At 41.3% G+C, this 24,447-nt stretch overlaps 1 protein-coding gene across 1 annotated transcript in view; it reads right to left on the bottom strand.

Moving 5' to 3' along the window:
- Positions 1-24,447, bottom strand: part of sorcs3a (sortilin related VPS10 domain containing receptor 3a) — a 269,454-nt gene that overhangs the window by 35,228 nt on the left and 209,779 nt on the right. The window contains exons 10-18 of the mRNA XM_080881313.1: positions 23,661-23,807; positions 22,021-22,123; positions 18,770-18,846; positions 18,130-18,221; positions 16,808-16,915; positions 15,098-15,215; positions 14,871-15,004; positions 11,170-11,283; positions 9,522-9,693 (exon numbers count right to left, since the gene is read on the bottom strand). Of these exons, the coding sequence (XP_080737439.1) occupies positions 9,522-9,693; positions 11,170-11,283; positions 14,871-15,004; positions 15,098-15,215; positions 16,808-16,915; positions 18,130-18,221; positions 18,770-18,846; positions 22,021-22,123; positions 23,661-23,807 (1,065 nt within the window). The remainder of the gene's footprint in view (positions 1-9,521; positions 9,694-11,169; positions 11,284-14,870; positions 15,005-15,097; positions 15,216-16,807; positions 16,916-18,129; positions 18,222-18,769; positions 18,847-22,020; positions 22,124-23,660; positions 23,808-24,447) is intronic.

Raw genomic sequence — 24,447 nt, 5'->3', positions numbered from 1 at the left:
AACACCTGCCCGATGTTTAAACACCACCTTCTATTTCCAAACCTGAAACGGATTCATGAGCATTCAAACAAAACAAGTTCAGTCAGGAAATCCAGTGTGATTTGTGATCTTAGTTCACAAGAGATGGGAGATAATTTTCAACTAGTTTACGTGTTCTTAACTTAAACACTAACTATGCCTTTTTATACAGATATACTTTATATAACTTAAGTCGACAGCAAGATTACAAGGTTGCTCGTCTTTGCATTGTTGGCACAAAACAAATTCCCTGCAGCTTTATAGTACATAAAAAGGACAGGACAGTCACTATATTGTGTCTGTTTACTTCTAATGACACAGTTTCACAAATGTTCTTTGAATCATTTCTCTCAGATTAAGCACTAGTGCTTACTCTCTTCATGTCACTGCTTCCTAAAGCTTTGTCTGACCAGTTAAGCAGAAAGACTAGTTTTACCAAACAATAATTGATGCTCTTTAATTTGCTCAAATTTAGCAAATAAAGAATTCATTTGCAGAGCAAACACATAAACATTCTGCTATTAAAGGTTGAAAAAAGCTCTTCGAAGCATCTTTGCAGGCGGATGATTTGTTGCAAGTTAACTCAAGAATGAAATGACTTCAAAGTTTTATTTATTAATATATTAATCATATTGAATTGTATAAACGTGCTGTATATAAATTATTTTCATTGCTTTGTGGCACGTGCAGCAGAAGAGGAGAAAAATAAATTTTGTATGCACATGTGAGTTTGTGTTGTGATCCCGCCGTGTTTGCCTTTGCAGGATGTGCGATCCTTCCGCTGCCTGCACGGTTTCCTCTGAGAATCACATCTGGCACCGTCGGTGGATAAACACACAGCGCAAGTGTTGGTGGCTCCAGCTGCCACGGCGACCAAACCTGAACTCATCCTCTCAGGCCTGTGAAGTCAAACTCCCAGCCTCCCCTTGGCACACTGTAGCACAATACAACTGGGATCTTAATTTGTAACACTGCATTAGCATGCCAGCTCTGCCAAAACTCACATTAGAACCAAATAAATTCATTGTTCTCTTTCCTGCTCCTTTGCTCTTTCCATCCCTCTCTACCAGTCACTCCTTTGTGTGCTTGCGTGTGTTCAAACACAGGAGGTTTGGTGGGCTTTGGGGCATTTTTCATGTCACTCTGTCTGGAAAATGAAATCTGTGATAAGTGGCTGGAGAGAATAGAGAAAAGCTAAGAACAGGGTTTGACAGCACGGGTATTGTTTCCAAGTGTAATGAGCTGGCATGCAAACAAGACTCGAGCTCGGTGGTGCTGATGTCACTCAGCTCTTCTCGGCGTCTGCTGGCCATTCTGTTCACGCTCCTCGCTGTATCAGCCACAGCGGGATTCACTAATCTGCATGAGAGCGATGCTGACCCGTCTCTCTAAATGTCACTCTTTGTGTTCGTGTATCTCTCAGGGTTGAGCAAATCCAAACACATCATGGCTGGAACCCTGAGACTGGGTTTGCACTGAAACAGCTGCTGTATGTGGACAGGGGTTTGGATACATGAGACCGGCATTTGTTCAGGTGTGTGTCAGACCTGAATCTACAGTATCAGCGTGCTGTGTGACAATAAAAGCTGTGAAGCGTTTTGGAACATCGCCCAGGCTATTTCTGACAGCAGAGTGCACGTCATGTTCCTCCTACAGTGGATTCATGTTTGCACTGTAATAATAAGACTGGACAAATTCTAAAAATGCCAGTTAAATAGAAAATATTGCTAAACTGATTACAGCAGGGACGACTGCGAGGAGCGATGGAGTTTTACATTACAAACAGAGCTGTGAGGTGACAGGTGTCACTCCAAAGCTCCAAGAATCCTTTCAGGTTTGTTTTGGTTTCACAAAGCACCAAATGTATAAAATGTTATTTAAATAAATAAAACTGGTAAAGACTAAACAAAGGAACAGTAGCATCGTAGCATCATTCCAGAAAAAATGATTCATTCATTTTAGTCCTGAAATACAATCTGAAAGTGATGCTACTAATAAATCCAGCTGCTATTTGTGTAAGCAACCTTAAAATCAATCTGTATAGACGATGTTAATGGAAATCATTTGGTAATGACGGTAATGCATAACATGCTCTTAGCGTGGGGGTTGCAGAAACTACTAATAATGCGAGCGATCGGTTATTTCTTCATGTGCTCTTTGTTTCACAGTAACGATAACTAAAAGCATTAAAGTGCACAACAATCAGTCCAATCACTGATGCCGAGTGATGGATGTCATGCATATTGTGTCTGCTTGTGAGAGGTCTGAATACGAGCAAGAACAAGTCATCATGATCTTCTCTTAGTCTGAATTAAATTAACTCTACACAGGAAGACAATGTGTTCGTGTTGTTTTTGTGTAAAACACTATTAGAGCAACTGAAATGAATAATTTATTTACTATAACAACAGCAACTTCTTCTGCTGCCCCCAAGTGGTTAGAAAAAATAAAAAATAAAACAAAAACAGTGAATGCAGGTTTATTTACCATATTAATATTTTACATATTTATACGTATGGAGATCATTACACAGATTGTTGTTGAATGTGTATTTTTTGATACTAGCTAAACAAGTCAGGGCAAGTACTCCAATTGTTGTGACTACACAGAGCTTCAGAATGAGCACTGCAGTTAATATTTTAGCTGGAAATCCTCAGTAGTCGTGGCTGTCATGTTCGATATTCACAATGTTTGTAGGCAGGAGATTCATCTGGCTTTTCCACTGGGGCAGAAATGGATTTTGCAAAAAGATAACATGAGCGAGAACAACCGTAGAACATTTTCTCCCAAATGTGACACGATTGTGAAACAGAGAAGTGGCTGATAAAAATTCAGACTGACAAAACAAGTGTTAGGCAGATCACAAGGAGATTATATTAACCCAGAAGGAAACACAGTGTGATCACTGAAAGCCACTTTTGGTGAGAATTGAACTTTTTGTAATGTAGTGATGGATACATCAATACAGTAACCAAGGACGAAACTAAAACTTTATATCAAGCTGACACAGAGTTTCAAGTTTTTATATCTTATGGGGGCAATTAGAAAGCTGCAACACAACCTAAGCAGTTAAAGGAAACAATGAAACTGAAAACAGTGGCTCTCTAACGCATGCTGTCACCAATCTGTCCTCTCCAACTTAAGCACAGAGCTGGCAAAGCCTGGGTCGGAAAACTGAAGCCAAATCTGATTCATGACAGCAACCAAGAGGGATGGCAGTTTATCCAGTCAGTCCTCACTTTGTGCCGCCATCTGATATAATCTGCCACACTATGTTTTATAAATCTAATCAGTCAAAAAGAACCCAGTTCCAAAAATATCGTGTAAAATGCACTGATTTGTAAAACTCATAAATCCACATTTTATTGCCAATAGAACAGAAAATATATCAAATGATTAAAGTGAGACATTTTACTATTTCATGAAAAATATTAGCTCGTTCTGAATTTGATGGCAGCAACACGTCTCAAAAACGTTGGGAAAGGGTCAACAAAAGGCTCAGAAAGTAAGTGGTACTTTGCTGGATGAACGTTTCACAACTAATTAGATTAGCTGGCAACAGCTTAGTAACTAGACTGGGTATGAAGAGAACACATTAGACTGTTTCTCAGAAGCAAAGATGGAAGGAAGCAACAAACTGCATCTAAAAATGATGGAACTATTTGGATATCTCATCGTTTTCAGAGAATCTCTGGAAATCTGTCTGTAAGGGACAAGGTTGAAAATCAATATTGGATGCCTGTGATCTTGATGCCCTCGGGGGGGGGGGCACAGCGTGCCATGGAAATCACTGCATGGGCTCGGGAGCACTTCCACAAATCCTTTCCTGTGAACAAATTCACTGTGCCATCCACAAATGCAGGTTAAAGGTCCATCATGCAATGAAGAAGCCCTATGTGAACATGAGCCAGAAATACTGCCAACTTCTCTGGGCCAAAGCTCATTTAAAACGAACTGAGGAAAAGTGGAAAACTGCTCTGTGGTCAGACAAATTGAAATGTATGATTCCTTTTGGAAAACATGGAAGCCACAGGCTCCAGACTCGAGTAGAGAGGGGCCATCTGGCTTGCTATGAGTGGTAGTTCATAAGGCTGCATCTCTGATGGTATGAGTGCATCACTGCCTATGGAACGGACATCTTGCACATCTGGAAAGGTATCATCAATGCTAAAAGGTTTTAGAGCAACATGTGATCCTGTCTGTGAAACCTCTTTTTTGGGAAGTATTATACCTCATACTGCGTCTATTCCAGCAGCATGGCTTTGTAGCTGTGTAAGCATCTGGGTGCTGAACTGGCCAGCCTGCAGTCATTTCAGTTCAATTCAATTCAATTTTATTTATCCAGCGCCAAATCACAACAACAGTTGTCTCAAGGCGCTTTATATTGTAAGGTAGCCCCTACAATAACACATACAGAGAAGAACCCAACAATCATATGATCCCCTATGAGCAAGCACTTTGGCGACAGTGGGAAGGAAAAACTCCCTTTTAACTGGAAGAAACCTGCAGCAGAACCAGGCTCAGGGAGGGGCGGGGCCATCTGCTGTGACCGTTTGGGGTGAGAGAAGGAAGACAGGATAAAGACATGCTGTGGAGTCCAGACCCCTAACCAGCTGAAAACATCTGGAGCACCATGAAACCAAAAGCAGCAGCTGGAATCATCGGACTAAAAAAAGTGCTGAGTTTTTGAAGGTTTGAGTGAAGGTATGTAGACTGTTGTTTGTGATTGTGTGGGTGAAGGCCCATAAATGTCCAGCCTTTTCAGAAGATGGTAATCAATGAGATCGCTGCAGATAGAAATTGTTTATTTTCGAACAACACAGTGGACAAAAAATTAGACATAGCTTCCACGTCTGACAAGGGAAGCCAATTCAATACAACCTTAAACCTGCATTCTTCCTAATGGCCAACAGAGGGAGACTTCCCTGGTTGCAAGAAGACTGTCACTTGTTCTAGTCCTCACTGAATGCAACATAATGATTATCTGCAATGATCCTAATTAGAGTCAAACAGGAGGATGAAATAGTGTATCCTTTAGGGCAGCCCTAGTTTGTGGGTTTAAAGTATTCACGTGGGGATTTTTAATAAATAACTGACTAATAATTAATTAATTAAAGATATTTTTAGATCAGGCTGACCTGAAATGTGTCAAAAAGTAAAAATAGCTCTTAAGTGGCCTGTTTAATGTTAATCTTCATATCCCAGTTAAAATGAGCTTTGTACCTGCTGCATTTAGCATGATGTTGCTGCTGCCAAGTGCAACTTGTGTCAAACTCCTGCAGTTCTCTAAGAATCGTCCTCCGTAATAATAATTAGAATGCACACAGTACCCACTTATCTCAAAGTCAGGACAATGTGAGCTTTTTTTTGTTTTTTAACAAATGGCCTGTAAATGGTAAATGGCCTGTATTTATATAGCGCTTTTACTAGTCCCTAAGGACCCCAAAGCGCTTTACATATCCAGTCATCCACCCATTCACACACTGGTGATGGCAGCTACATTGTAGCCACAGCCACCCTGGGGCGCACTGACAGAGGCGAGGCTGCCGGACACTGGCGCCACCGGGCCCTCTGACCACCACCAGTAGGCAACGGGTGAAGTGTCTTGCCCAAGGACACAACGACCGAGACTGTCCAAGCCGGGGCTCAAACCGGCAACCTTCCGATTACAAGGCGAACTCCCAACTCTTGAGCCACGATCGCCCCTAGCTTAAATCTTAAACAATCCTTCATGAACAGTTTAAGAACAAAAAAATCACTCTGCTAACAGCTGACAACTCAACATAGTTACTGCGACGTGTAGACGGCTGCCTAAACAATGCAAAATCAGAAGCGATGCGGATCTGATCATCCACCCAAACATGTTGATTATTTAGTTCTTTCTAACCGTCTTTTTAAATATGGATATGAGCCACAGGGTCTTCTCCCATTTAAAATTGTATGCCATTTGCTCTTCCCAAGAAATACAGCCATCGCAAGCTTCATGAATATAAATTAAACTTTGAATTCATCTTGAGAATTTTCTCAAATAGGGCTGATGCCACAAGGATTCTTTACCCCCGCGCTTCTCTTCTTCTCTTTTATCGCATCGTTCTGCCACCCACGTCCCTTCCTGTCCCCCTCCTCTTTCCATCACAGAAATCCACTCTTTATGAAAGAAAACAGGCGTCCATTCCTCAACTTATCACGCAGTAATATGACAACTGGGGCCGGACCCCGGGGGACGCGCACTTACCTTGAGCTGTTCCCGCTGTGGCAGGAAAACACTCCAGTTGCTAACGCCGTAAAGCCTGCAGTTATTATCCACAGACCATATACTGCCTGAGACACATGTGAGGCAGTTTCCTCGTGACCAGCCAGTGTGGCAGACCTGGCTCTGAACACAACAGCTCTCGCTCACTAACAGGGTCTCCGGTGAGGTCCTTTGTGTCTGCCTCTGACTCAGAAGTCTTACGCTGCGCGGGAGGTTTGGAGGGATTTGACTCTATTAAACCTCAGAGTGTTTAGAATTCAGTTACATTCCTAGAAAGTACTTCAGGATTTGTGCTTCGGGTTTCAGGGAAGCACGATAGTAAGTGAACAAACCCGCCTACAGTGCAGCTGGTCCTACTGCTTGCTAGGAAGTAATAAAAACACCAGTTTACTTTATGTGTCCTGACATCATAAAATATTATTTGGACACGAGTTTTAAATAGCAACACAAGAAATCACTGATGCATCCAGCTGTTCAGCACAACCATTCAACATAGTTTAGTTCACCAGTGGACGAGGAACTGTGTCGTCAGTGCGATTATGATGCTGGGTTTCCCAAGTCACATGTACCAAATGATCCCACAATATGGAATTCCATATGATTCACAATTCACCGGGTGTCTAGTGCCACTATTTGTAAATCCAGGCATTGTAAGCACATTTAGGCTAAAAAGAAAACTGACATTGTTGTGTTGTATACCAGCGGCCCCCAACCCCCGGGCCACGGACTGGTTATCGTTAACTCTGTTTCCCCCGGGTCTTTTCTCGTGTTGTAGTCGTGTCTTATCTTGAAAGAAATGTTTGCGCGTTACCATAGCGACCAGAGAGCATTAAGGGGCAGAGAGGAGGATGTTACTCTCAGTGTTGTTGGTGCATTTCAGGAGGACGCTCCTAATAAAGTTACACAGTGAATTTGCATTTATTATTATTGTTACGGCCCTGGCAGGGCCTCCTCCTGAAGGTGCCTGTGTGGGCGTGTCCCACTCCTCTTCTGCTGGAGGTGCCGCCTTTCCCTTTTACACAGCTGACTCACATCAGTAATTAAAAGTATTTAAGCCCAGGGAAAGGTGAGCTCTGGGCCAGAGTGTCATTAGTGTGGTTACAGCTAGTTAGCTGAGTGTTTGCAGCTAGTGAGCTGCACTCTTTTTGACTTTGTACTTATTGACTAACGCTTGAGTTTTGTTTGTTTCTTTAAATGGTGATAGCGGCTTGTCTGTCTCCTTTAGTTAGTATTAATAAAAACTCTGTAGTTTAACCCTTTTGCCTCCTTGACTCCTTTTTCTGACCCGGACACTTTTTGTTACTTCCCCCGCACCGCCTGGACCCCTCAGGGGAACGTAACAATTATATTTACAGAATACCACAGTTTTTGTCTCGGTCGTTTCATTTTATTTTGTTGTATTTATCCGCGACACCTTAAAGGCCGGTCCATGAAAATATTGTCAGACATTAAACCGGTCCGTGGTGCAAAAAAGGTCGGGGGCCGCTGGTCTACACCACTGCAGCTGAAGTTAAAAGCACAACTGAAGGCTCAGTGTGTGAGTTTAAGAGTGTTAGCATTGTCACCAAGTCATATGATAAAGTTACTCTATAAAAATACACAGTCATGGTTGAAGTATACCCAATAATTCCACATTTAGTAGCAATAACTTGAAATAATCTTTATTCTACTCCTTTGTGCAGTAAATTCTGAACACTTTAAAACATTACTTCAGTTCATTGAGATTTGCAGGCACTCATTTATGTGCAGCTCTCTTAAGGTCCTGCCACAGCAGATTGCCTCCCATTTAACTCGTGAATACTGCATAGTTCATGGGCTCAACTCAGTGACTGAAAGGTACCCGGGTCCTGTGGTTACAAAACAAGCCCAAATCACCCGCCCGCCATGGCTGCAATCACAGTTAGTATGAGGTGCTTGTGCTGATATGCTGTGTTTGTCATGGCCAAACACGTTAGCTGCCATGTTCTCTTTAGAGAAGAAGCTTTCTCAACCCTTCCAAACAAGCCACACTCACTCAGTATTCTTCTAATTGCACTTTCTTAAACTTCAACATTTAATATAATCGAGTCTTTTGAATTTCTCTGATTATAATACAATATGACCTTGGGGTGAATTCTCAGAGACCTTTGTTCCAGGAAAGATTGTGGCGTTGTCTAAGTGCAGGGAGTGTACTTAGTTTTTCACACCATGTCAGTTAGAGTCCTCTAAATAATTCACTAAACTTTTTCATTACTGTATATATAATTTTGGAAATCAATGATTTAATTTAAAAAACAAACAAACAAGAAAAACAATGAATTTAAAATTTTATGTAAGTTGATATGTAGACAAATCGAGAGAGCAAATAATAGATGTGGTTCAAAACAAAAGAATCACTGTAGTATGAGAGTTGACCATTAATATGAACTGCAGTCGTGTCTGGTTGAAATGCACTTTCTCGATACGGTTAACGTAGCAGCTCTGTGACGAAGTGCGCCATGTTGTGAAGCGACTTGCTGCTTGATGCAATTTGATGAAAAACAAATGTGTTCAATATACAACATTATGAAACTTTGAATTTACAGTTTCAATAAAAAAACTTTGATTTGCATCCCTCCCTGCAGCACTGCTGCAGCTCACTTCCTGTTTAAACATATCTGGTTGTTTCTGGATAATAATTCTGCATTGTTTTGTATTTTTTAGCATTTTTGTGGTGAGCAAGTAGCAACCACTGTCAGCACAGCGTTGCTTTTTAAATCTTTACCGGAGCTCTCTCTAAAGGTCTTCCTTTACTGACCTTTATTGGATTCTTATGATAATCAGACTTTTTATTTCAATTTAGCATCGGTTTTTTCCAAGCAATCTTACACCACCCATTCACAGACAGAACTGCCAGTTAAAGTGGGTGTCATACAGGCAACCAAACTGAATACGATATCGAACTGTGCAATCAACATTCACTTCATAATAATGAGTTCAAACATATAGCGTGCATATTGCCTACCTAATTAAAGAAGAACAAGATAATTTATATAAAGTTGTGAAGAAAGTGGAACATTTTATCCCTTATATGGTCCAAAGCACAGATACAAATTCATTATAACTGCAACTTCAAAAGATATTAAGTATCCAGAACAGTTCACATGAATGTGTTTTTCTGCCCCCTGGTGGCCAGAATTCTGTTATTGCAGCTTTAAGCAAAAACTGAGGTAAATAAATTAGCGTTGAAGTTGACAGGTCTGTAGCTAAATGTAGATGTATTTGTTCTCACCTCATCCAAATGCACCATGAAGGTGACATTGCTGCCCAGGCTGGCAGTGAGTTTGCCATCTTTGGTGGTCAGCAAGAGTCCTTTCGGGGGTCTGTTGGGACACTGCTGCTTTCTGGGTGTGTACAATTCCTTCACTCCTTTCGTGCAGTTGTTCAGCACCACTTTGCGGTACCTTGGGAAAGAAAAGTATTTTATCCCTCTATGCTGCACGAGCTTTACAGAGAATTTTGTTGAACTAAACAGAGCACAGCTGTTGTGTCTGAACAGGCTCCCAGACAGGATGACAACTGACAACACAAGCTGTGTCAAAGGCTGAGACACCATGGAAGCTTAATCATAGTGGCAGTGAATAAAACACTCCCACTGTGATTAAGCTTTGCAAGGTGTCGGTCCCCGGGGCGCCTCCAAACTAACAAAAAGGTCACATCTCTGTGACATAACAAAGAAAAATGGATTGTAATGGAAAATGTAAGATCACGTCAAAAATGCAAATATACGACTTTTCCCAATTGAAGTATTTGAACATGAACAGGATATATTGCAGTGGTTTTCCATTTAAGGATCTGCCAAATTACTACCCTGGTCTCAATCATCAATTGACCAGATATGGTCAGTATTCACTGATTGATTGGTGGCGTTTAGTAACCTCACACAATAACTGTGAAACATCCTTCTTCTTTCAGTGCAGTGGATTATCCGCCTTGATCTCACCCTGTCTCTTGCATCCTCTTTTGTCGATCCAACTCTCTCCATATTCTCCTTCAATACATCAATGTCTCTTCTCCGAGGCCTTCCTCTTTTCATTCTGCCTCGCAGCTTCAATTTCAAAATCCTTTGTCCAGTATATCCACTAGTCGTCCTCTGTACATGTCCAGAGGATGTTTACGGTCAGTGGTTTTTTTGAATTAAAGAATAAAACAATCTTCTTCTGGGAGAGAAAGTGTACGAGCAGTAAAACCGACCCGTGCTTCACTGACCTCAAAGGTTTTGCTGCTATAACCTAAATTATCGTGTTCTAGCTGCAGATCTGATAGTGCCTTTCTTTGTCTCTCTTTATAGTTTTAATAAAATCACCTTTTGGAAAATGAGGAGAAATTCCCTTTGCAGTTATCCTCTAAAATGACAGAGAGTGGACCCCAAACTCACCAACAGTTTATGACCTGTGACGAACATGACCCCAATAAACAGCTTCATCTATTAAAGCTGCATAGTCCCAAATTAAAACAGCAACAGAAAACAGAGACAAGAAGTCATTAGAAACCAACTGACTGACATGTAACAAGACATAAAACATTTCGAATAAAGCACCTGTGAAATATAATGAATGGTTTGCCTCTGGGTCCTGTGAGCACCAGAGTTGGTAGGATTAAGGTTAATGTTACTGATTTCAAAGCTCTTTCCTGGACATGTTTATGAGGATAAGCCGAAGCTTAAATCCCCACATTGGGACCAGATTGTGAACATCGGCTTTCTGCTCCACTGATCATATTAAATCTATGATCCCTATCTGATATGAAAACACATCCCACTGTGGAAAAGTCCTCTGCAAAGACCTGTTTGTTCACAAAAACATTTTACATAAATGTGCGCAGCATACTGTACTATATTCTTTTAAATGTGAATTAGTACTAAATCCCACAGTGCTTACCCCGTGCTGTTGAAATAGTTCTGGCCTTGGCTGCAGCTCCTGGACACGGTGGAAGGATTGAACCAGAAGGCTGGCTTGCAGTTCCCGTCGCTGCCGCGCTCGTATCCATAATCACTGTTACACAACAAAGAACATCCACACGGTACCTGATCAATATCAGCATGTGAAAAGGGACTTATTGTCCTGCAGTGTGTTCCCCATTTACATCTTATCTCTGTTCATAGCTGGTGACCAGGGGCCTGTCTGACACAGAGACGCATCATTATTAAGTATTGATTAAAGCTGCTGCTGCTCACGAATGTACCACAGCAGTGTGAATCTGTGGGTGTGGAAACACAATGTGCAGGCAAAGGTTTGCCACCGTCTTTAAGGATGACTGACTCTCAAGTTGCCTGTCAATGTTCCCAGTCAGGACATGATTTACATGTAACAAAGCAAAGTAAGCAAGTGTCCACTCTAATAATGCTCACGACATTGATTTATTAATTAGTTAGCAATGCAGAACAAATAAACAAAACTAACAAGCCTGTCGCTGACTAGTCCAGTATGAATGTGTGATTACAACAGTGTGACCTTCTCATTAGCGAGCTGCCAAGATTGATTGGATACACAGGCGCATGTTGGCAAACAGGTAAAAGGTCGGCACAGAGTACAGCCTAGGACAAAGGATGTGCTTTATGTTCAGAATAACACTTTTGCAGTCAACAAAATAACCATGTAATGCATCTTAATACATGTGTAATAATGAGAAGGTCAAAGCCACTTTCATAGTGGCGCATGGAGCCAGGGGCTGATTAGCTTAACTTAACTGGAGCGGAGGAGGCCGAGGTAGGGGAAATTACATTGGCTCTGCCTAATGTTTTAAAACAGCATAATCCTGTTAAGCCTAAATAACTCCCAGTATTACCATTTACATGTTCAAGATCCACCATAGCTAGGCGCTGGGGGACAGAAGTCGGGTCATCTTTCTATAGCCACCAGTGGGCAAGACTTGGACTTAAGTAAGACCAGATGTCCACTGTGCAAGTTTTAGTATATATATAAGGCTACGTTCACACTGCAGGTCTTAATGCTCAATTCCGATTTTTTGATCAAATCCGATTTTTTTGTCTGCTCGTTCACACTACAAATAAAATGCGACAGCAAACGCGCTCTAGTGTGAACGCTCAAAGCGGCCCGCATGCACAAAAGAAGACGTCACACACAACGCGCTCTGTTTAGACCCAGAGCAACAGTATCGTTTGACTGATGGCCCTTAACTCATTCACTGCCATTGACGTCTATAGCCGTCAATGGCAGTGAATGAGTCAATGGATTTAACTCATTCACTGCCAATGGCTGGCAGTGAATGAGTTAATATAAAGACTTCGGATTTTACGTTTCCCAATTTTTGCTTTAAGTTATTTTGTTATTTACATAATAATGTAAATAACCTAATAATGATCCTTATTGCTGTTTTAGAGAAGCGGTGCTTCAAAGGATAGCTGCAGATTTCTGTCAGAATCTGCAGATTATGCAGTACAAAGAAAATGTTCACGTTGTCTTCCCAACAGTTTCACTGACATCTACACTGGATGGCCAGGAGGCGTTCGCGATGTCTTCTCTGGCGCTGATAATCGACGTCTGTCTTGTGTCGGTGACGTAAAAGACGGATTTAATGCGACATAACCATCAAACAGCAGTCGCTTTCTGAAACATCGGATATGTATCGGATTCAGCACCACATACGAAAGTGACCCAGATCGGATTAGAAAATATCGGATTTGTGCCGTTCACACTGTCACACCATGATCGGATATGGGTCGCACAGGGTCAAAAACATCGGATTTGATGCGCTTTCGCCTGCAGTGTGAACGCAGCCTTAGTCTATCCTGACCTTGGTAAACACTTTCCCAATGAGTTCATGAGCTCAGTCATTTCAGGGTTTGGGGACACGAAGAGTTCCAGTTAAAGGTTTTAGCGTAAGTGTGACTTTAATCAGCATTTTGTTGATTTTCATCAGGGATTATACTCGACCATTGTCCTTTATGAATCTTGAATGCTGACTATGTTTCACAGTTTAAACACACGCACACACGCACACACACACACACACACACTGCTTGTATGAGTCATGAGCTTTCTTTTTCAAAGCATGATCAGAAGATGGATTTAGTCATCCTAAAATCTCATGTGTACCATCAGCCCGTGGTTGATCTGCTCTGCTTTTTATGACACAAATGAATCATAACAGAGTCAGCTTGGAACAAACCGAATGAAACAAATGAAACAAAATGAGCAACTGCTACAAGATTCCAGATTTCCAAATTTAGTTCAGGAAACTTGTCATCAGGCAGTAAAGGAAACTTGGGATTTGACTCAGTGTTCGGTGCCAGCTGGTCAGTATGCAGAACACTACGTGCACAATAGTTTGCAGGCATTTTCAACTGATTAATATAACGTTAATAAGTACGCACTTAGCTGATCATTGTGCCAGGCAGACTCTTCACACCTTGAATTAAGTTAAAGGATTTGGACTTCAATTCTGCACTGGTGGGTTTTTAAAACTCCTCGTTTCTGAATTTTAAGTATTCATCAAATAATTCCCCGCAGAGAGAAAAACAGCAAGACAGAAATTAGACTAAACAAACAAACAAACAAACAAATGAAAAAAACACTAAAAACTTTCGACTAGTTCAATAGGAACCAATTAGCACTCACTCTCTGCACATCTACAAACGCTATTTACATAACTGCTGTATGTTGAAATGGTTTTTTTTCCATTCTCTGTCATTACAAGATAAAAAACACAACCGCTTAGGATTTGCATACAAATTGAAACTATTTACACGCCCACATGGTCTGAACAGAATTACGAGCACGGTGAGCTCAGACATACGGAGACAGACATTATGAGCAAATTGTGTAAAACCATCCCAAACTCATCAGATTATTGGAAAACACACGGAAAAAGTTACTGAAACACATGGATAGGATATGATTCCACTTAAATAAAAAATCTTCTTCCACAGTTGTTTTTCAGTCAATAAGAAGATGGACGCTATTTATTGCTCTTTTGCGTAGGATGAGTGTGAAAATCTGGATTGTAACTTTGTCACATCAGCTTTTATTGTATATTTTACACGAGCACACATATCATCAAGATCATTTTCTTCTACTCAGAACAAAAAATGTGATTAGGACAAAGTGAACCCAAGTGTGGCTGAAAACAGCCTTCTTTTCTAATCCGTTTCCCTCTTTTTTCCTTCATCTGCAGCTTTGTAAGTTACAGGACTCACGTTGTTTGTGGCTACAGCAGGGATGCAGAAACAGCCCTAAATAGCACATGTGAATGGTGTGAAGAGTGTATTTGATGGTAGCTGGATGGATGCACTTCAAAATAAATTGCTACTGAAGAGAAGCTGGTTTTTCAAAGAGACATTTTTTTTTTTCTTCAACGCAGCATTTAGCTAAATGACCTGTTGAGTCTCATTCACACGAAGCAGCTGCCAGTAACAAATTGCTTAAAAGGTAACAGAATGAAAAACTCTAAAAATATTATTTTAAGAAAGCGCGTCCTTTGAAATGTGTGCTTCTACATGTGCGGCAGAACAAAAGCTGCAATTAATGAAGTTCTCCTTCAGCAACAATAGAAAGAAACATAATCCCCCTCGACGATTATGAAGAAAGGGGCTACTGAACAAAGGCCCACATCATCTTACCATTCAAAATCATGAGCCCTGCAAATACAGGACTCGGCAGACAGGATTCTCGAGTAGTCCTTTCCCAGCATGCAGTAGTTTCCGGGCCTGCGCTTCATGTAAATCTGCTTTTGTCCCATTACGCACGGCTCGCCCTGTATGCAAGAGAAATGGTTGAAAAGCATTTTCAAAGCACAAACACTAACACGGGCAGCACCTTCATGCATGGCATGGATTTAGATTTTTACCTGGTTGTGCAGGTGCCAGGTTTGATAGTCTTCCTCTGTGCATTTCCTGCTGAAGATGGACTTGTAGTCTATTTTGATGAGCTGCCATTCGGAACGGTGGCTAAAGTGTCCAAAAAAGCTGCAAGAGGCAAACGATCTGAATGACTTAAACTCTGCTTTTTATTTATAAAGTGCCATTTTCCAGTAAAAATGCACATAGTGACACTCGAGCGTATCACTTCTACTCTTAATGACACTGTGCTCCCCAAGAGGTTTGCTTCGATCTGGCAACAGGGTAAAATTGCTAATATGAAGTCAAAGCGGGCAAGGAATTAACAGCAAGATGATCTTAATAAAATTAGTTTTGATCAGCAATGGTGAGGCGGGAAAGGACTGCTAGATTTCCACTCCACAGTACTTCAAAGGAAAAAACTGTACTGCATCTCTAGTTTTTGATAAATATGTTTACACGTTCCTTTTAAAAATCAAGACTTTTCACAAAAAACCTGTAATAATCTCATAAGATACAACCCCAAATCAACTCCAGTTCCTCTCTAAATGTCTGACTTGGTTTATATAATTCATTTTTTTATTCACAAAGAAAAGCAGGGATTTGATAAAAATCTGAAAGCTTTTACTCTCCCGTTGTCACGCTGTGTCACCTCAGACAGGTCTGTGACCCTTTGGAGATTCTCTTTAGAAAGACCCTCTGTATTGAACTAATGCAGTGCAATGCATTTAAACTAGCAAACTGCTGCTTACAAACAGCTGCATCAGTGCATTAATAAGATGAGAAGTTTTCTGCACCAAACACCAACCTTAAAGTCTAAGTAGTTACAAAATGATTAAACAGAAAAAAATGATTTTTGACTTTTTGACACATCTTTAAAATGATGATTCTAAAGTGACTCTGATTCCAACAAACTGAGAAACAATTACTGTACCACACTGTTAACAGCTCAGAGGGTCCAAATCTGTATGGAGTAATAAGCCAAAGAGTTTTTCAAAGTACTGTAATCTAAACTGCTTTACAGTGTCTAAAGGTGCAAATGAAAGTGATACAAGCACAGCCTGTATAACAGTAGTTGAAAAAGACACTATTGTGTGACCTGTCATCTCTATCCGGTCTTTAAGTGATGAAGTATGAACCCTGCTTCTGGGTCCAGCCGGGGTCTGTGGAGAAGCTGGGGTTGGTGGGGCGGGGTTAGCAGAGGCATTAGCTGCTGTAGATAAACAATAGCACAGCAGCTAGCTGTCATTTGGGCTAAATTAAACTGGACTTGATCTGTAATCTATGATGGATATTTTGTTCTGTGTTTGACATCTGTTTACATAAATCTGCCCCGTTCATTCTTTAATTCTTAGCTATAACTGTTGTTACTCATGTGCTCCTTACCTCAGTTTATCATCATAAAGAGCAAAAAGCTTCAAAAGGTGCTTTTTCATGGCCATTTTATTTTTACTCTACAAGATTTGATTCGATTCTAAAGGTGTAACAGCAAAAAGGCTGATTTAAAAGTTGTTCTTTGAACCCTTTAAACCCTTTCCTTGAGAGACTTAAAAACCACCTGACTCACAATCCTGCAGAGCTCTTGAGGACCTTTTTAGAGGTCCTCGATCCTTTGGGCCTCTCTGGAGGGCAAAAATAACCCCAAGGACCCCCCACTGCCACCTTTTACTCAAATCACATCAACACATTGTAACATGTCATTCAGCTCTTTGTGGACTTACGTCATGATTTGGTTTTCAGCCCCAGCCTCCACCAGCACTCCATCCACAAACAGGGGCACCGAGGAGAAGCTGTGCTGGGTCCACTGCCTGCCTTCGTCAAAGCTGACCCTGTGTATTGTACGTCAGAACACATTCTCATCACAAACCCGGCAACAGCGACGGCGCAGACACAGACGCTCTCTATTAGATCCTGGTCATAGGGGAGGATTTATGTAGGGATCAGAATGACCGGCTTGTCTCGACACAGGAGACTCCGAGTCTCTGTGCAATTAGCTATTGCAGCGTTTGGTAAATATTAAAGGCTGAGGCATTGAAAGGGAATTTAAGAGAGTCCGCCAACTTATTAAAACAAAGAAGCACAAAACTGCTTTTGCAAGACGTGAACAAAGGAAAGGTTTCGGTGTCAAAGGAAAAAAAGCAACATCATTGTTTCCTGGATAAAAAGTTGACACAGAGGCAAAAAAACACAAGACCAGAATAGAACTGTTTCATTTTTGACTAAAAAAGTGCAGAGGGAGAAGGAGACGGGAACACAAGATTGGACAGCTTTCATCATCGGGTCTTGGGCTACATTGATCCTGACAGTATATCAACACTGGTGCTGAAGTGAGAACAACTAGGAGTACCCGAGTGTGGCGTGGGTTGAAACAGCACTGAGGCCGGTGCTCAGAAGATTGTCCCATGTTGCCACTGCCTTCATTTGGCTAAAAGCACTAACAACAGAAAAAGCGTTGACATGCACCTGTTATGAGATTCAGTCAGGGGAACTGTTTAAGGTAAAGCTGCCTATGAACGCTGCGATGCAGTGACTGTGGAGATACTCATATCAATATCTTTTTTTCTGCACTTCCTCTACCATCGCACTTAAATTGGTTGGGAGACAAAAAGGCTACACTTCACTGCTTCTAAAACTAATTTCAAAATTGTTGCAAAAGCGAGCACACAGATCTGGTCTCACTTGGATTAGCCTGCACGGAGGCCAAGCGAGGCACCCGATTTGGCAAGAGGAAGGCAACATGTTAATGAAAACAGTAAAAGGAGGTGCGGGGGTGGGTGGGGGGTTTGGGGTGCTGGCTGTTAATGATAAGTGGTCTAGGGAAGAAAAAAACCCCTCAAATTAGATTGGCTATGATTTTTTTTCTCTTTTTTTTAAGAGCCATAGTCAAAGTGCATCACTAAATGGATCAAGTGTCACATATAATATGCACATTCACTTTTTTTGGAACTGTAACTGTTGGATTAACCTTACAAGAGCCACAGGAAATTGGAAAAGCAATTTAAGACAGGAAACTTGTCCAAAAAAGTTCTCCAAATGGACATACCACAAATGTCTAGTTGGCACAGATGGCTGCTTCACAGCAACAAGAGCCCCTCCTTTGTCCAGAAACCAAATATTGTGCTCCTCTTCAAAAATCTGAACAGACATTCACAGACATTGGTATCAAAAACACAGTGACAAAGGTTACAAAATTATGTCCCATTTCCAAAAAAGTTGGGTGAAATTCAGATAAAATTAAAATGCAGTGGTTTGTAAACCATTTAAACCAGAAGCTCATTGTGAATTAGATACTAGGAGCACAAAAAAGTTAGAACAAGGGCCAAAACAGAATGTAAAAGGCGGGCAAGTCTCTCAGAGGTACATATGGGACGTTAAAGAGGTCATACTTCTGTTCATCAGGGCCAAAAACCCAGATTGAATGAGCCAAGCAGGGAAGCACAATACTATAATAATTCAACCGTTAATGATATCATTGTCTGCACTCTTGCTTTGGTGTGTAGCATGTCTAAACTGTCTTATAAAAAGTCTGTAACCTGCAGTCAGCTGGAGTGGAAACTAAAGGTGTTGCATAACAAGAAGCCAGAAAATACAATATTTGTGTTTAATTTTTTACATCATCCGTCAAAGTTCGAAACTGCTGCAGATCTGCTGGCTGTGGGTGTAAATGTAGGTGTGAGGCTCACCGGTCTCCAGGTATTGCCAGCATCAGATGATATGAACATGCCAACATTGTTGTAAGAGAGCTCTGCTCCGATATTTCCTGCAGTGGAAATTACACACACACACACACACCATGAAAAACACAGTGAGATCTCACAAAGATAACAGGCCATATGTGTTTTAAACACATGCTGTAAATCACACCATGTCTCTGATTAATTCATCATCTTGGCTTGATTCCTGTATTAGCTTGCTGACTTGCAAGTCATGTGAATACCAGAGAATATTTCATGTTAATTCCTGTGGATGCCTTCGTTACGAGGACAGCATAATGCGCGGTGTAGACGAGGGTGGGTGCCTCTCTCGCTCCGTCTTTCTGCGGTGTTGCAGCACAGTGCCTCCAAAGCCTTTTCCTGCGAGTGCGCAGCGAGTGAACTCGTTTCTTCTGTTGTTCTGCTCGACTATCTTGGCCGCGGCTCAGTAAATAGGCACGTGTTTGATCTGGATGGTGTTTGTCATGTTGGTGAGATGATCTCTGCACCAGCTGATGTCTTAAAAGGCGCAGCGGGCAAAGTGAATCACGGTGCCAAAGCAAAGTCCCGGCCAGAAATACACACAAGCGCACACGAGTACATACTGTGCAAACATCACGCTGGGAATGCATGTTTATTCAGCGTTTTCACATAATGAGGACAAAACAACATAAATGCACACGCTCAAAGCAAAACCACAGGTTTTTTTCCTCCATTGGCGCTAACACTTCTCTTTCTTCCTTAACACTTACAGGCACACACGACACATAAGTGTGGCCTTTCCCCACACAAGGCATCAAAACTAATGGACACGATCCACAACATGTCAGTCTATACGTGAAACGGAGCACCTGCTGTGGACTCTGCACAGTGAAGCTTAAAGAACTGCTGAGACAGAAGCTTAAGTGGGGGTCAGGTAGGGGTCACATCAGAGCTGCATTAGATAATCAGGCTGCTGACTGGGACGACTCTTGATCCTGTGAAATGTTAACTTTCATACTAAAATAGCAACATAAGGCAAAACTAAACCTGTGCGATGTTAATATACTAATACAAATATAAAATAACATTGTGGATTAGATGATGGATTATTATAATTAATATGACATTATTAAACACAATCAGCATTGTACAAATTTTATTTTTACTATGCACCACTTCAGAAAAACATTGATTACACTCTGATGAGACGGCCACAGGACTGTCCTGCACACACATGCAGAGGGACCAGGATAAATGCTGGGTAAAGGTCTCCTGTGTGACGTCGTGCACACGCTGCTCAAGGCTGGCTGGTGTCGGTTTTCTGGAGGCTGCGGCTCCTGCTTGGTAAAATCAGTTGCAAAGAATACCTCGTTGTCATTCCTTTGTTTGCTTACTGCATGGAAGAAACCCTCGGAAACAAACACTGTTTGCCTTCAAAGTAAAACTTACACCTTTAAAAACATGTTGGCTGGAGTTCTGGGGCACAGGCTTTACTTTAACGTGTTAGTGCTGCTTAGAGAGTCGTTACAAGTCACCGCCATGCAAACTACTGATGACCCAGAAGTACTGCTACTGAACACAGTAAGAGCATCACCCAGTTGGGGAATGTGTTTTTTTTTTGCCTAGCAACTGGTGGTTGCCGGGGAGTTGCTGCTAACTGATTAACCTCCACATGCTGGTTATTAATGCATAAATCAAATGTTAGTTAAATCTTGCATTTAGGCAACTGTAAGATTTACAGAGGAATGAGATGAATGTATCGTGAGCAGTGTTGGTCAAGTTACTTGAAAAAGTAATCAGTAACTAATTACTGATTACTTCCCCCAAAAAGTAACCCTGTTACTTTACTGATTACTTATTTTCAAAAGTAATAAATTACATAGTTAGTTACTTAGTTACTTAGTTACACGATTTACAACCTGAAAAGGTGATAAAGCGATAGATCTTTCAGCCCAATTCTACTTTTTCTACATAATCCATCATACAAAATGTAATCAAAGGGAAAAGTCTCTTTTTAAAACTTGTTTTATTAGTTTTAATCTTTTAACTTTATGCATCAAACAAAAATTTAATTATATGCAACATTCTCTGACTGGAAGAAATTAGTTTAACATTTAAACCTATTTTCTGCACATTCCAGCACATAAAATAAAATATTTTTTGTATTTACACTCACTCTTTCAAATAGATGCAAGTAAAACACAGCAGAAAATAAATAAAGTCAAAGACTCAGCGGTCCTGTTGCTCTATTTTCACCTGTAAAGCAGGAGTGGGGTAGGCGGAGGGTTACCCTGGTGCAGGTGTGCCGCGGTCAGTGGAAGAATCCGCGAGTTTCTCTGTGAGTTTCCCATTACGTCGTAGCTACTCGGTGCTTGTTCGGAAGTTTAGGGTTTTTTCGCTGTAAAAAGAAGTTTTCTTCCCACGCACAGCGGACACTAATGTTTTTGTCACTTTTTATGGAATCAAACTCAAAGTAAGGTCAGTGCTTCCACGCTTTAAACGCTGCACGCTCATACTCTCTCTGCACTCGATATATTATCCACTGTTGATCTGCACACAGCTGTTGTCACGAACGTCGCACTCGCTTACGTCACTGTCATGAGACACTCGCAAAAAAAATCACGGTTTTAGTAACGCAGTAACGCAGCGTTCCTACGGGAACGTAACGGTAATCTAAAAACCTTTTTGCAATAGTAATCCCTTACTTTACTCGTTACTTGAAAAAAGTAATCAGATTACTTGCAACGCGTTTCTGCCCATCTCTGATCGCGAGTTACTTGGACGCTCACTAACAAGAGCAAGAAGAGAGACACTTCATGAGTCCATTTTACCCGGAAACATTTTTCTAATAGTAGCTGATGTTAGCCTGCCTGTTCATTTAGACAAAGAGCTTGCTTACTAACGCTATCACTAAAGAAATAGCACCTGAAGCCATATCAGTGTGCTTGTGTGGAGTTTGTGTTGGTGTCTAGGTTGTGTTGATGTTGAGATGGAGCAGAAAAGAGGCAGTGCCAGTGAGGGAAGCCACCTGTGAGCAAGCATAAGCATGCACATTCCAAAATTTAACCTGCAACCTCCTCATATGATCGAAATCAGTCTGTTAGAAGCAGCTGAAGCAGTCAGAGAAGATCCTGATTTTTAAGCTACCTAACATGTGCAGACATTGGTAAATGTAAAGTGTTCAGCGTATGAAAAAAAAAAAGTCATCTTATGCATTTTTAATGTGCAGACTGTCTTTGGTGTTCAGTGTTTTTACTCACCTGTGGCAACTATCATTCCCGGTGCAGAATTCTTGGTGGAAATTGTTCCTGACAAGTAAGGATTCTCAGACATTTGGAGTTGTAGATGAAGAGAGCAGAAAGGCTGTAAAAGATTTAACAGAAATAAACTGAAGAGGATGTTGATTTTAGAGAAAAGAAGCACCGAAGTTTAGATGCAGTGCCCAGACAAGTTGAAAATAAGTGTGTATAACTGTGTATGCATACGTGCATCACTGTAAGTGGCAATAATACAAAGTATGATCTAACTCAGTCTTGCTATGCATCAGCTTATCTAATTAACTGCCAGGTAATAGGATGGGAAGCAGGGCTGATCTGTTATGTGAAAATGATAGGGTCAGAAAAATTAGAGAACAAACAACAAAAAAATCCCCAAAAGCTAAGCTAACGGTGCCTTCAGACGTTTTGCTAATTACATTTAATCTGTCATTAAAACAAAGAATGATGGAATTTGCATTAAAGTGTGAAGCTGAGCCTCCAGGGCATGCAAACAACAGAAGACAATTACATTTGTTCACGGAGCAGAAAAAAAACCTGTGTCTGCTTTCATCTTTGCAGCAGACAGCGTGTCACTGGTGTAAGGACACCGAGGGCAGTGGGACTGAACAGGGTAATCAAAAGGAATCTACAGCAGTAATTAAAATGTCACATGAATGCACAATCACAGGGAACCTGTAAGCCACACCGCATGGCCTTGAAATAACCTCTTAAACAGCATGAAGTCCTCCTAATGTCTCGACCATGATTCCTGCTAACGGTCTGCCTGTTAGTTTTAGATGCAGGGAAGCTATCTAATGAGACCTTTACCACGTACAGCTGATCTGGGATCTGCCGCTCGAGTACTGCATCTTCCTCATGATTAAAACAGAGGTTGCACTTTAATCTATATTATGCACTAATATTAGTTTTTTGTACATGACTTGGATTTGCATGCACATGTCTATCTGGGCCATGTGTACTCACCTAACTGTAAATTAATTTAAATAACTAGGATTCATTGAACAATGTGAGCATGCAGTTTTAAATGATAGCCAGTTCTTTAATGAATGGATGTTGCAGATCTTTTCCACATGCTATAACACAGGTCCACGGTTCACTGGAAGGGGTTTCCTAAAAGCTAGAATGCAGCAGATTAAGCTAAAGTTTGCTTGTCCAGTGCAGAAAACATCTGGCTGTGGGAAATGTAACTGCTGACTTGGTGAGACTGTTCATACCTGTGAGAATCAGGGCTTTCACCAACATAAAGACCAATTTCCAACTATTATTTACTACACAGATGATTTATTTTAGGTTTTAGAACAGACTTCATGAGGGTGCATTAGTAAGCTCTGGCTATAGAGCAGTGTTACAAATCAGCAAAATATATTTTTGTGTCTGCAGGTTTAGATGTCTTTGTGAGGACAGATAATTGGTATGCTACTATACCTGTGGGGACCAAAATACCCGTCCCCACGAGTTTGAAGACATTTTTGAGACTCAAAATGTGGTTTTAGTGGCAGGCTTATGGTTAGGGCAAGCAGCTGGGGAAAGGATCATGTATAATTGATGTCCTCACTAAGATGTGAAAACTAGTCTGTGTGTAATTTCCATAAACACAAGACAGCATTTGACGTGTACGTTACCAGTATGCAGTGGATGTCATTCCCCTCCAGGTCAGACGCAGGAGCCTGCAGGAGCCTCCAGTCCCGCCCTTTATTGTAGGTAATGTAGGTTTTCACCTGGTTGTCGTGCCTCTTGTTGGCGATTAACATGCCTTTAATTCCAGCCACCTGATTGGCACAGACACATAACAGGTTGAAACCCATCTTTAAAGCAAGCCATCAGGGAGCACTTTACACACAACAACCCTCCCAACACCCATAACAGTTAGGGCCTCAGTTGCGCATGAAAAAGCATACCCGGCACTCTCATCAGAAAAGGCATTTTGTGTATTGAGGCGGCAATCTTCACAACACCAGTTAAATGCAAATGGCGCGATTATCTTTCCTTTCTTCAGCTGACAGTCCTGCAGACACCGTCAACAGAACAGGCTGCAGTTTCTTACACTGTGCTCTCTGTAATTATATCCTTACACGTCTCAGTAATCTAGACAGTACAAAATGATGACGGCTGAGAAGTGACACCTTGTCTGTTTTCCAACAATTGAACCGAATCTCACACGTACACCTGTAACAGTGTAGACTCACAGTCCTCTGACCAAATCCACCCCGCCAGTCGTCTCTCAGGGATTAGACACATCCTTCAACAAAACCAAAGCATGACATGCAATGGAAATGACAGAGTCACTCTAAATGGTTGCCATAGTGAGGGTCTCCACATGGATGTGTTTGCCTCCCTGAAGGGGCACGTCTGTATAAGTGGCACTAATAGGCAGCGCATTTGACATTGTCATAGAAACATGTGGCTCAG

Source organism: Rhamphochromis sp. 'chilingali' (assembly GCF_963969265.1).
Source record: "Rhamphochromis sp. 'chilingali' genome assembly, chromosome: 4".
NCBI classification, from domain to species: domain Eukaryota; kingdom Metazoa; phylum Chordata; class Actinopteri; order Cichliformes; family Cichlidae; genus Rhamphochromis; species Rhamphochromis sp. 'chilingali'.
Note: the sequence above shows the minus strand (reverse complement) of the source record. Positions and strands in the feature narration are given on the sequence as shown.